This window comes from Pristis pectinata, chromosome 14 (genome assembly GCF_009764475.1).
Source record: "Pristis pectinata isolate sPriPec2 chromosome 14, sPriPec2.1.pri, whole genome shotgun sequence".
NCBI lineage: Eukaryota > Metazoa > Chordata > Chondrichthyes > Rhinopristiformes > Pristidae > Pristis > Pristis pectinata.
The window spans coordinates 32,335,755-32,349,268 of NC_067418.1; the positions used below are offsets into that span (position 1 = coordinate 32,335,755).

The 13,514-nt window shown below is 39.1% G+C and overlaps 1 protein-coding gene across 1 annotated transcript in view; it reads right to left on the reverse strand.

Moving 5' to 3' along the window:
- Positions 1 to 13,207, reverse strand: part of LOC127577605 (ATP-binding cassette sub-family C member 8-like) — a 120,826-nt gene extending 107,619 nt beyond the window's left edge. The window contains 3 exon segments of the mRNA XM_052028871.1: positions 4,707 to 4,828; positions 12,782 to 12,923; positions 13,024 to 13,207. Of these exon segments, the coding sequence (XP_051884831.1) occupies positions 4,707 to 4,828; positions 12,782 to 12,923; positions 13,024 to 13,171 (412 nt within the window). The 5' untranslated portion in view covers positions 13,172 to 13,207.
- Positions 13,208 to 13,514: the final 307 nt, after the last annotated feature.

Here is a 13,514-nt window from a genome sequence, read left to right on the forward strand (position 1 = left end):
AGTTTTGGCAACCCTCATATACAAAAGATGCCATTAAACTGGAAAGAGTGTAGAGGATATTTATGAGAATTATGCCGGCACTTGAAGGACTTGAGTTATGGAGAGAGGTTGAGCAGGTTGGGACTTTATTCATTGGAGCATAGACAAATGAGGGGTGATCTTATAGATGTGTATAAAATCACGAGGGGCACAGATAGTGTCAATGCACACAGTCTTTTTCCCAGGGTCAGGGAATCAAGGACGAGTGGGCATCGGTTTAAGGTGAGAGGGGAGAGAATAGGAACCTGAGGGGCAACATTTTCACCCGGGGGTGGTCAGTATATGGAATGAGCTGCTAGAAGAAGTGGTTGAGGCAAGTACGTTAACAACATTTAAAAAGGTACTCGGACAAGTACATGGATAGGAAAGGTTTAAAGTGATATGGGCCAAACACGGGCAAATGGGATTAGCTTAGATGGGAATCTTGGTCGGCATGAACCAGTTGGGCCAAAGGGCCTGCTTCTGTTCTTTATGACTCTATAATGCAAAATCTTTGGGAGATAAGGAAACGAGCCACATTCTAGGATACCAAGCCTCTGACCAGACCCTGCAGTCACTGCATTTATGTGATTAGTCCATTTGAGTTTCTGGAAAATAGTAACTCCTAACAGAATGTTAATCTGGAGTGGCGAGGACTTGGCATTGGTAAAACTTTTAATTATCAAGAACAGGTGATTAGACTCTCTCTTGTTGGAGATGATCATTGCCAGGTTTTTGTGTGGCATGCATGCTATTTGCCACTTATCACCCATTGCCTGAACATTGTCCAGGCTTTGCTGCAGGCAGGCAAGGACTATTTCATTTTCTGAGGAGCTGTAAATAGAATTGAACAGTGTGCAACTATCAGTGAATATCCCTGCTTCTGATTTCATGATGGAAGGAAGGTCTTTGATGAAAAAGCTGATGAAGATGGTTGGGCCTAGAACAGAGCCCTGAAGAGTTCCTGAAATAACGTCCTGGGGCCTGGATTATTGAACTCAAACAACCACAACCACCTTCCTTTGTACAAAGAATGATTCCAACCATTGGTGTGTTTTCCTCTTGATGCCCATTGACTTTTGATTTACCAAGGCTCTCCAATGCTACACTCAGTCAAATGTTCCCCTACTCTCAAGGGCAGTCACTTTCACCTCACCTCTGAAAATTAGTTCTATTTCTGTTTGGGCCAAGTCTGTGATGAGACAGAGTTGAATGGGCCTGGTGAAACCCAAATGGAGCTTCAGTGAGTGGGTTATTACTTAGTAAGTGCTGTTCAAGAGTACTGTGAATGACACCTTCCATCCATTTGAGAGTAGTTAGCTTGCCCAGTAATTAGCTTATTAATTGATCTTGCTTTTTCCTTCATGAGGCTACAGCTGGTGCATTTTCCAGCTTGTTGGGTAAATGCCAGTGTTTCAGCTGTACTAAACCTGTATGGCCAGTGCCTGACTAGCTCTGGAGCACAAGTCTTAAGCACAGCAGCTTATATGTCATCTGGTCAATACTTAAAAGTCCAGTTTGACATTGCATTATTTCAGCCTCCTATACTCATCAGAATATTTACTTTTAGTTCGACAAGATATTATCTACATTTTATTAAGACTCCCAATAACAGTGGACGGCAATCCCAAAAAGGCCGAGTGGAAAGTGCCAATTCGCAGAATGAGCAATGAAGTTAGTCACCCCAGAAATTGCACGCTGGGATAAGGTGAGGACTGCCAGCCATAAAGTGAGCTGGTTTGGAGGGAGGAGCATGGTGCGTAGCCATAAGAGTTGTGTCACTTGGATATGAAAGGAATTCAGAGCAACAGGGGCCTGGATTTATCTGATGGGGTCAAGAGAAATAGTCATGCTGCTCTCAGACCGACCTAGGAAAGATATGCAAAATGTAGCTTCAGTGACCTCATGGCTTCGCATGAGGAAATTAAAGAACAGTTCTGATCGCATGCACATTCATGGGATTCTGCCTTGCATTTGTGAAGTACGTGGATTGGTGAGAAAGGTGCAGGAAATACTGTTTCTTTTAATTTTAGCTGCTCCACTACTCAATTCCCTACTGATCAGAGAGAACAAACATTCCCCTCCTTTTTTGTTTTATCTTTAAAATGTGACTAAATGGAGCCAACAATCTCAGACTCCTGGTGGTATCTTTATGTTAATTTGTCTCTGCTTCATCCGTCACAAGTGGTAATTTGTGGGTCTTGGCTCCTGACAAAAGGCTGCACCATCAGTGACCACAGAAGTGCCACAATATTGTCACCTTAATGTTCTAATACATGTTAGCAACAAACAGCAGACTGTTTTCCCAACCTTTCCTTCATAATTATCCCCATGAAATTCTCTGAATACTTGGACCAAATCACATGAATAATTTTTTAACATCTTTTCCCCCTCTCAATTAGAGCTCCTGAAAACCTGTCCACCCTTTCTAAATAACATCTTTGTTTGCCATTTCAAATTTAATGTTTAACCATCAAAATATCAATATAAAAAGGACTCAAAACAAAAACTGAATATAGTTGCCTGACTCACTGCATTAGAATTTTATGGATTCACATTAAAGTTAAGCTGCGTGTGATGTTGAACCAATGTGCAAAATGGATAGATTGTCTACTTGAGGGAAACTTTCACTAGGCTTCCTCAATAACACAGTGATCAGGTATGTTCTATAATTTGGTATACACTATAAAGATAGGGATTGATTACTTAACAGTACTGTTCAGTCAGCAGAATGGTTAATTATTCTATCAAAGAACAAAATACAGGGCAGGGGAGTTGTAATCGCTGTGCTCTAGTCCAGCTGAAAGTAGAAAAATGGCAGACATACTTGCACAGAAATACAATGAAGGTATGAAGCTGATTCCTAATGCCAGAAGGCAGTAATAGTTTGAACTGCAGCTTTTAGTCCAGAAGAAATTGAAGGGATATCATCCAGAATCTACTACATTAAACAATACTCTGGGAGCAGGCCAAAAAATCATATTTATAAACTGCAAAAGGAAATTTAGAACCAAATTTAGTATCTTGAGATCTTATTTGGATGCTAACTGGGTGACTAGTATTGTCTTCAACATCACTGGACCAGCAATAAGTTAAAAAAAATCCAGGATTCACTTCAGACAACTCTGAATGTAATCCTGTTGCTTTGGGAACCTGACGTAGTTTGGCTCGGCAATGGTGCACAGAAACTATAGTTAAGATTATTTATCCTGACACCTTGATCCTTCTCTAGTATTTCACATTATGAACTGACTCAGAACAGTAGCTAAATCTAAATACCTGCTTAAGAATTGTGTTCTTTAAGCAATCATTGTTGGAAGTATACATCTAATCAAGTAGCAATTTCATTTAATTTGTAGCTTGATGTAAATGTCAGTTGAATGTGTGTACTATTCAACAATTATTATGAATATCTAGTTACTTCCAATATCCCCCTGGGAGACTTGTATCTACTTCATTTCCACAAGCCTGTCTCAATTATCTGATAGATGGTTCTTTTTCTACTTAAACAATGACAGAGAGGAATTAGAGCTGTCCGATATATTTTAGATGTGCATTGACTCCTGTATTATGAAAGGGGAAAATGAAACATATTACATAAATATCTTCAACTCTTACCTTTCTGCGAACATCATTATATTGATGTTAGCTGTAATGATGCTATATAGTTTTGAGAAGAAACTTAGGATATTGGAAATGAAATCAGAGGGGATTGACTACAGTTTTGAAAAATGTTTTGATGGTTAGAAAGGGTAATCAAAAGAAATAGCCTTACTCCTGACAATTGAAGACAGTGACAAAAAGTCATTACTTCAAATTGTCACTAAAAGACAGAATAAAGCTCAGAAAAATTGTCATTATACCTAGTTACTAGAGCATAGAATACATTGACACGGGAAATTGTTATGCCATATACCATGGAACTATTTAAGCAAACTGCAGATAAAAATTGAAGCAAAAGATGGCACAGTACAGGGAGAAACAGAATGGACATGTTAGACAGCTCATGACCTATTCCAAAACAATATGTTTTCATTCTGAAATGCTGCAAAGTTGGCTGATAGGATTAAGAGGATATAATTTAGCTGAGGGAAAAAATAGCAGCATAAATGCGTAAGTAAGCTCAATCTATTTTCATTCTATAACATATTAAAGTAAATTATCAGGTTGGGAACAAAGTTCAGCACTCTGCAAGTATACCCAAGCTTTTATGGTTGGTTGTGAAGATTGTGGGGCGGCCTAGAGAAGATGGGATGGTGAGTGCAACCTCTATGCAAGACTACAGCTTTCAGAAATATATTAAAATATCATTTAAGTCTCTCACAGAGTACAACTGTAAAATAAATAATGATACAAAATATAATCATTATAACCATAATATGAAAAACAGCAAAGACAGGAAAAATGTTGCCTGTGACCACACTCCTTTACCCGTCTCCCAGTCAGTTCTGGCACCCAGCATATTTTAGCAGCATGGAGAATCTGTAAAGGGTTAGACAATTCTAATAAATACTAATGAAGATCAGGTTTTCAGTTAACTCTATTAATGTGCTACTGTGTAAGAAACATCACATTTATCTCTATGTAGTCTTTTGACTGAATATTTAGGTAAAAATCAGTATCAAGTACTATCTTGGCAAATGGTGAGGGTTTAATCATACAGTCTGTCTTCTAATAAAAAAACCTACCAAGCAATAGTTTGGGAAAGTTTGATGTTTCAATGTTATGATAATAAATGATCGATGTAATCGCAGCCATGAAGCCCATTCCAGCTGGCATATACAGATGCAAATGGCGTGTCTCTGTAAACCTAGGTAATAGAGATGAAAATATTTACCAAAAGATGAACTAGGCAACAATTTTAGTACAATGCTTATAAAAGGTTCAGACTGCTTACTTATTTTAAAGGATTTTATCAATTAGATTGCCCCACACACACACACACACACTACTAGTTATATCTTCCAAGGTTCTCCTACTTGTAACCTCACAGTTAAAACAGTGGAAACTACAGCTAGACAAGGTTTTTGGTCACCTAGCAAAAAACTTTATTCTGTATTTGGAAAAGGAATTCTGCATTTGGATGAATATTCACTACAATCAATTCACAGCTAAAATCTGAAAATCCTTTTTGTTATTTCCATATGAAGTGCCATAAACGGTGTAATTTGAGGACTCATGATTTACTTCTGCAATTGTGGTTTTAATCCAGTGGGAACAGATGAATTAAAAACAAATCATTTGTTTCCTCTGTTGAGTTCTAATTATTTGAGCAAGACTCAACCGAGCTTCTAGTTGACATGAATCTACAAAACAAAATAATCAAAAGTCTCAGTCTTACAGGTCAAAGATAACTACAGTGAAAAGCAAAGTGCAGCAATAAAGAAGGTTGACCTTGCAAAGTGATAATAAATGAGATGGTATCAGTGGAACATTATTATGCACCCACCTTATTGTGATTCAAAAAATTCTGACTTTCTCACCCAATCTAGGTAATATAGCTCATATCTGCTAGTCTTAAATGCAGTTAATCTATCAACTGCTTCTTCTATAGTGATATTAAAATCCTTTTGGGCTAGTTCTGCTTTCTCAGTTGAGAGTTTTATGAGAGGAGAGTACCTAAAGAAGATTTAGTTGCAAACTCAATTTGCAGCTGTGGAGTTTTCAATCTATTAGTCAGAAAATTGCACAGACAATAAGTTATTCAGATTGACATTCATATCTGAATCCTTGTTATAGACAGCCACAATTCAAATTTCTGTGATAGTAGTACCGAATCACGGAACTGAGCTCATTGTCAAAAGTCAATCTTGGATCATGTTCATTTTGGTGGCTTACTTCCATCCTTCCCAGGTTTTATTGGGGTTACTTGAAGCCATTTATTACTACTGTTATTTAAATCTTCTATACCTTCCACATTGTTAACTGTCCCATTTATGTTTTGCCGAGGCCATCCGGATCAGACAGGACGTTATTATTAATTCTGTCTTATCTAGTCTATTAATCAAGTCAAGCAAATCATTCTGTGCTTTACCTGGCATCGTTCCTTTTCAAATTTCCTCAGATGTTATTTGATCAAATAAGCTAGTAAATAGACTTTTGTTAAGGAAGTGTTACATGAGAGACTAGGCAGGTGGGGCAGGAATTGTCTGAGTGCACCAGGTTCTCCAATCCATATTAAACTTGGAATATTATAGCTAGTGATGGTTCTTCAAGGAGTACAACCAATTCATTATGCTGTGGCCAACTCAGCATTACAGGGCAGGAGTAGAAAGGATAGGAAAGCTACAGTGAAAGTGGATTCAGTAGATAGGGAAGGGGAAGAAAAGCTTTCACACAGCCACATGAATGATTCCAGGATGGTATCTTGCTTCCCTAGTGCCAGGATCAAGTATGTCACTGTAAGGCTACAGGATATTTTAGGGAGAAGAACTTATTTGTGACAATGATATAGATAAAAAGGATGAAATTCTGTAGGAAAGTTACAAGGAGCTGGGGATGAGATTAAACAGCAGAATTTAAAATCCAATAGTTTCCAAATTACTATTAATCCCTCACACCAGTGCATACAGAAATTGGAGATGAATGAAAACAAATGAGTGGCTGAAAAGATGATGCAAGAAGAAAGGATATAGATTCTCAAGGCACTGAGACTGTCTCTGGTGACGTGGAAATTATACAAACCAGACAGGTTGTGTTTCAACAGGGCTGGAACCAATTTCCTTATAGGAGGCTTGCTGCAATCATTGGGGAAGGTTTGCACTGGTTCAGCAGAGGGTGGGAGAGAAGAAGATCCATTCTACCAATTTGACAGAATTTTTCAGAGATAACAAAATGTATTATTGAAGGCAGTGCAGGGGACATAGTTTGCATGGATTTCAGGAAGGCTTTTGATATGGTCCCACATACGAGACTGGTCCAAACAGTTAGAGCCCATGGGATCCAGGGCAAGTTTGCAAATTGGATCCAAAATTGGGTTGGTAATAAAAGGCACATGGTGATGGTGGAGCTTTGTTTTTGTGACTGCTAGCTTGCGACCAGTGGTGCTCCACAGGGATTGGTGCTATGACCCTTCCCGTTTGTTATACACATGAACAATTTGGAAATTAATATAGGAGGTATGATTAATAATTTTCAAGATGACATAAAAACCGGTAGTGTTATGAAAGTCACAGCCTGAAAAATGGTATTGATCAGTTGATAAGATGAGCACAGCAATGGCAGGTGGAATTTAATCCTAATAAGTGTGAAGTGATGCACTTTAGGAGTAATAAGGGTAGGACACACACAGTGAATGACAGGGCCCTAAGGAATATTGAGGAACAAAGCGACATTGATATACAAGTCCATGGATCCTTGAAGACACCAGTATAGGTAGATAATGTGATGAGGAAAACATATGTGATAGAGTAAACTCTGTTAAACTGGTATGCCTAGGATTTTAGTGGTGCAGGACGAACAGAATTTTCGGACTGTTGGTGTTATACCATTAATAATCCAACATGCTTTTAATTCACTTTCTTTTTGGATGTTACACAGCAGATTAATACATTTTTCAGTGAACCCAGTAAGTTTAAAAGGAGACAGGAAACAAGGCCCAGTAAGTTCCAAGAGAGCGTGGGAAAAAGAACCAGGTAAATTCCAAGGCAGCATGCCAAATAGAACCAGCTGAGGTTCCATGAATATAAAGAGAGTAAAGGAACCCAGGCAATGATCCGTGAAAAGGAAGCACAGGAACAGGGCCTCTGTGAGGGGAAGCGAGCATGGGAACCAAGGCCCTGGCAAATGAAAGGGAGGATGGGAACTGGGGCCCTGGAGTCCCAGTGAGTGGAATAGAGCACAGGAACGAGGGCCCTGGTGAGTCAAAAGGAGTGTGGAAACCAGAGCCCCAGTGTGTGGAAAAGGAGCACGTAAGCTGTGCACTGGCGAGTGGAAAGAGAGCATAGAAATCAGGCTCCAGTGATCCAAATGCTGAGCTATTGGGATGTCTATTTGTATGGTGGATTATTAGAGTTTTACTGTACTTGCCTTCATTAGGCGAGGCAGGGAAAAAAGAACAGGTAAATTATGGTACAACTTTATTGAATGGAGCAATTAAGTTACGAGGAGACTGGATAGGCTGGATTTGTTTTCCTTGCAGAGGAGATGGTTGAGGGGGACCCTGGTAGAGGTAGACAAAATTATGAAGGACATGGACAAGGTAGCTAATAAGAAACTTTTCACCATGATAGACGTGCCTAAAACTAGACGTCAAAGGTTTAGGAGAAGGGGTAAGAGGTTTAGATCTGAGGAAGAACAATTTTCCCCCCAGAGGGTGGTTGGAACCTGGAACATACTGCATGAGGAGTGGAGGGTGTTGGTAAATGGGATTAGTATAGATGGATAATTGACGGTCAACATGGAGATGGTTGACCAAAGATTCGTTTTCTGTGCTGTATGACTCTATGGCATTTCCCTACACCCCAGCAACTTATTCCCTTTCACACATGCCCATCAACTTTCATCCTTTTTGCCATTAACACAGTAATTCACAGTAGCCAATTTACTGACAGCACATCTTTGGGATGTGGAAGGAAATCCAAGCACTCAGAGGAAACCCTTAATAGTCATGTAGAGAATGTGAAACTCCACATGGACATCACCCAAGGTGAGGATTGAACCCAGGTCCTTGGAAGTGTGAGACAGCAGAACTAACTGCCGCTTCACTGTGCCACAATTGACTGCCGGTTCAGATACTTTTATCTCAGGCTTCTTATTCTGAATGTTTCCAATTAAGGAACTGCTCAGCCTCTCTTCTCAATATCTGTCCTATTAATATCAACAGCTACTAATATTGCTGCTCTTTCTATTGCATTCATCCAGTCCCTAATTACATTTTCAGCAAAATGTTTCTCAGTATTAAAACAGAATTTCAAATATCTAAGCAATGTTCTGTTCAGGATGTCTGTTTCAGACCGAGTAAATGCAATTTAAAACATGTGGTATTAAGACTAACTAACCTTAACAACTGATATTAAAAGCAACAGCTAATCAGATGATTAACCATGTTTAATGTTCCAGTGAGTCCAAAGTAACACTTCATTACATTACAAACTGAATACTGCTTACATTAATTAGTGATTATAACTATCACTTACACTTTTTGCAAAAACAACTACTAAAACCAGACTTTACTCTATTTCTGTATATAATGTTGTGAATTTTGCATGGATGGCGATAGGGGGACTAATAGTATTCACTACCATAGCAGGGCAAATTAAATAGTAATTTCCAGTGTTCAACAGAATCTGCAATTAAAGAAAGAAATTGAAAATTTCAGTCAGAAATACTCTGCTTTTCCACAATGTGTGTTGTTATAGTTTCCATTGATAGGTTTGGTTCAGAAATCTTTGCAATATTGTGAACATGCAGCACCTGTAGGTGCCCACTATTGACCCCTGATAAAGCTGAGCTTGGAGTATTTAGGAGTAACTTGAGTTTTAAGAGCATTACACATAATTATTGCCAATCAACCCTTCTGGCTCTGAAAATTTAATTTTACATGTATGAAATTTCATTCCTTCAGAAGTCAATTAATGTGGACATTTAATTAAACCTTAACCCTTTAAATTTTTTCTCTCTCTGTCTCCTTTACCTTTTTTCTCTTAATCTCATCTTCCTTTCCTAATTTTTATTGTGATTCTGTTCATAATTTAAATCTATTTGCGCATTTCCATTGCATGCCAATTAGAACCAATACCCACTCCAAAGCTCACAAACATTTTGTGGAAACCTGCTAGGTGAAAAAGATTGTTCCTTCACTGCATCCTGGAATATTCAAGCCAACAAGATACTGTATATTTTAACCACTGCCGTGTCTTCCTATTCTGTCATATGGCATATCAATTACTAACATTTCCATTGTAAATATTTGCAGACTAATCCTGAATGATAAATATCAAGTAAACAATTGTAATGCAATGCATAAAATACTAAGGGAGTGCTAAATAAACACAAGTCAGTGTTAAAAATACTCTTGAAAATCCTTTGCTTGTCTCAATAGTGGAATCTTCCATAACACTCTATCCAACTGTTTCCCTCCACAGGTCCAACAATTATTGCTAACACTGTGTGACCAAACAAAAAATACCCAATTGATAAGGGCCTAGTTGAACATATAGCATAACTAAGAAATATAGTCATTAATCAGATGCTGAAGTTCATTGTGGCAAAGAGTGGACTGCCTATGACAATATGTAATTGCACCTAATCAATTTTTTTCCTATCACTTTAAGACTTATCAATGAAAGCCAATAGCTGGCAGGATTTCTTAAATTGTGACCTCGAATTCTAAATTTGCATTTCTACTTTCCATGAACAGAAAATAATATAGTATCAGCAGTAGGTGAATCCCATACTTTTTGCTAAAGAAGGTATCAGTATCTTCACACTAGACCAAGAAAAGAAAGTACTTTAAAAACTTTTAAAGTACTTTAAAAATATGGATCACTACATTTTTTTCCTGTCATGCTTTTTTGGAAGTTTAACCATAGTGTAAATATTGACATTTACTGCTAATATTTTCTTGAGACCCCAGAGACAACTTAAATTTCCTTGGCTACATCATCTAAATGTTAGAAAGACCAACAATTAATCAACTCTTTCAGTTTCTTCCTTGAACACTTTAAGGCCAGCAACATCGTGAAATGCACAGCCTACCCATTTTTCAAATAGTTTGGGTGTTAACCAGTTCATGTTCATGTTTAAGATGGGATAGATTTGAGGAAAAGCTTCTTAAACACTTTTCTGTAACTATGAGCAAGTAAGAGGACCCATGTTATACTAATGTGAGAGACTGTGTATTCGTTTTTCCACCACTAAGGACTTGCCTTTGCACAGTCTTTTTTCCACTGTATGGTATAATTTTATGTACAATTTATATTCTGTGTGTTATCTGTACCTATGTGCCTGTGATAGTGCTGCAAGCAAGTGTTTCATTGTACTGTATCTCACCACACTTGTGCACATGACAATAAATTTGACTTGATTTCTATACTTGAACATTGATTCAGTTGGCCAAAAATTGATCTCATTTCAGATTTACTTTACTGTTTATGCTTTGCTTAAGTACTCATCCCTCTGTGAAAGGGCAACAATTCAATCCAATCAATTCACCTTTAACTAAGAGTCATAGAGAGATAACTGCCTCCACCACCAACACAGGCAGTGGTTCTAGATTCTAACCACCCTCTGAGTGAATAAATTCTTCCCCAGATCCCCTCCAATCTTCTTAGCTCTTACCCTAAATCTATGACCTCTCGTTTTAGACACCTTCTGCTATGGTGGAAAGTTTCCTACTATCTACCCTGTCTACAATCCCAATAATTTTATATACCTCTATTAGGTCTCTCTTCAGCCTCCTGCACTCAAGGTGAACAACCCTAGCCTTTCCAGTCTTTCCTCATAACTAAAATGCTCCATTCAAAGCTACATCCTGGTAAGTGTTCACTCTCCAGTGTAATCATCTCCCTCCTATAGTGTGGCAACCAGAACTGCATACAATACTTTAGTTATGACCTAACCAGTGTTTTACAAAGTTGCACCACAGCCCCGCTACTCTTATATTCTTGGCTGCAGTGCAAGTTGCTTGTACGCCTTCTTCACCACCTTATCTACTTGCGCTGCCACCTTCAGGCATCTTGAATGCACATCTATGTTTCTCTGTTCCTCCCTAGGGTCCTACCATTTACGTCGAACACTTATGAGTCCTCGCAAAGTGCATCGCGGTTAGACTTATTAGGATTAAATTCCATCAACAATTACTCTGTCCATCTTTCTAATTGATCAATAACGTCTGTAGCCTGGGACTACCATCCCCACTATCAACATCACCACCAATTTTCATATTATCTGTGAACTTACATTCCCATCCAAATTATTAATGTATATAACAAAGAGTAAAGGTCCCAACACTGACCACTGTGGTACTGCTCATGTGTGTCCAATTACACAAACAACCATCCACCATCACCCTCTACTTCCTATTACCAAGCCAATTTTGGATCGAATTTGCTAACTCGCCACAGATCCCATGGGCTCCAACCTTTTGGACCAGTTTAAATGTTATAAACGAAGCTAAAAAAATCTTGAATAAACAATACATTTGGATGCAGGATAGGCTCCCTATTCGTACTAGATTTTCCATTTAAAACACCTTCCAGAAAAAAAAAAATTGGTCACTTAATCAGGTTCAAAGATGATGTAGACGATTGGCATTTTAACATCCTGTTTGCTATTCAATTTATAATTCAAAGGAACACGTCAGTGTTTGTGCCCGAATCTATTTTAAGGTCGATACCGGGGCACATTGTTCCGTCAAATACTAGCAGCAGATTACTTTACTTAGAGTCATAGAGTATTGCAGCATGGAAACAGGCCCTTCGGCCCAACCCGTCCATGCCAACCATGGAGCCCACCAAACTAGTCCCATTTGCCCGCGTTTTGCCCATATCCCTCCAAAGCCCTCCTATCCAGATGTCTTTTTAACTGTTGTTATTAAAATTACTTAAATGGGTGCGAACGTAAAATCTGTGGCGAGTTCACGCAACCAGGCGTTATGCCCTCTCAACCCCTACCCACCTCCAACGCAGCCCCTCCTTTCTCGGATAGTAAAGGGAACAGTTGGAGGAGGACAACTGGATCAGGCAATGAAAATGAAAAGCGCGCTCGGCTCCAACAGTAAAAATAGCCCCGCACGATGTACAAAACACATGCGGCCACTTACCCATCCGAAACGATCCCCTCTGCTATTTCACACACCAGGACGAACAAGAGTATAAAAGTGAGGATCCATCGCAAATTATGTCCAGGAAAGTGTAACCACGTGCTGTGATGAATGTGGACCTTGGAACTCTGACTTCCCCAGCCTTTAAATCCAAAACATTTGATTCAGAAGTTTACATTGACAGTGCTGCGCACATACGTATACATAATTTATGTTACCCAAAGTAGCCAGATCTAGCTTACCGATGAACAATATTGGGAAGGTAATGAAGAGCAGTAACACATGTGGAACAACATTCAAGGCGTCCACGAAGCAGCCGTTGTTGAGCACTCCCCTGTCCACATTGTAGGCAGCCGTGTCGTTGTCGTTGCCACAAAAAGACAAGGACATGGTCGAAGTGGGACTCTGGTCAAATCGTAGAGGGGGGGAAAAAGGACAAGCTTTAGCACATTTTCAGAGAACCATTACGTAAACGATCCGGGAGAAAATAAAACCCGGGAAATCCTGAGTAGGAAGGACCGTCAACGAGCCGTCAACCTTGCCGACGAGTGAGCGTGCAGATCCATTTCTCTCATTACATCAGTACTTCGCGCTGATACGAGAACAGGGTCCAGCTTTAAAGACTGCAGCAGCGGCTCACTTCTGCAACCCTAAGCAAATCTACCAGCCGCTCACAGTTGGCCAAAGGCACATCGATGAAAGAGTGAGCAGCGCAGTCTGTAAAGAAAATGAT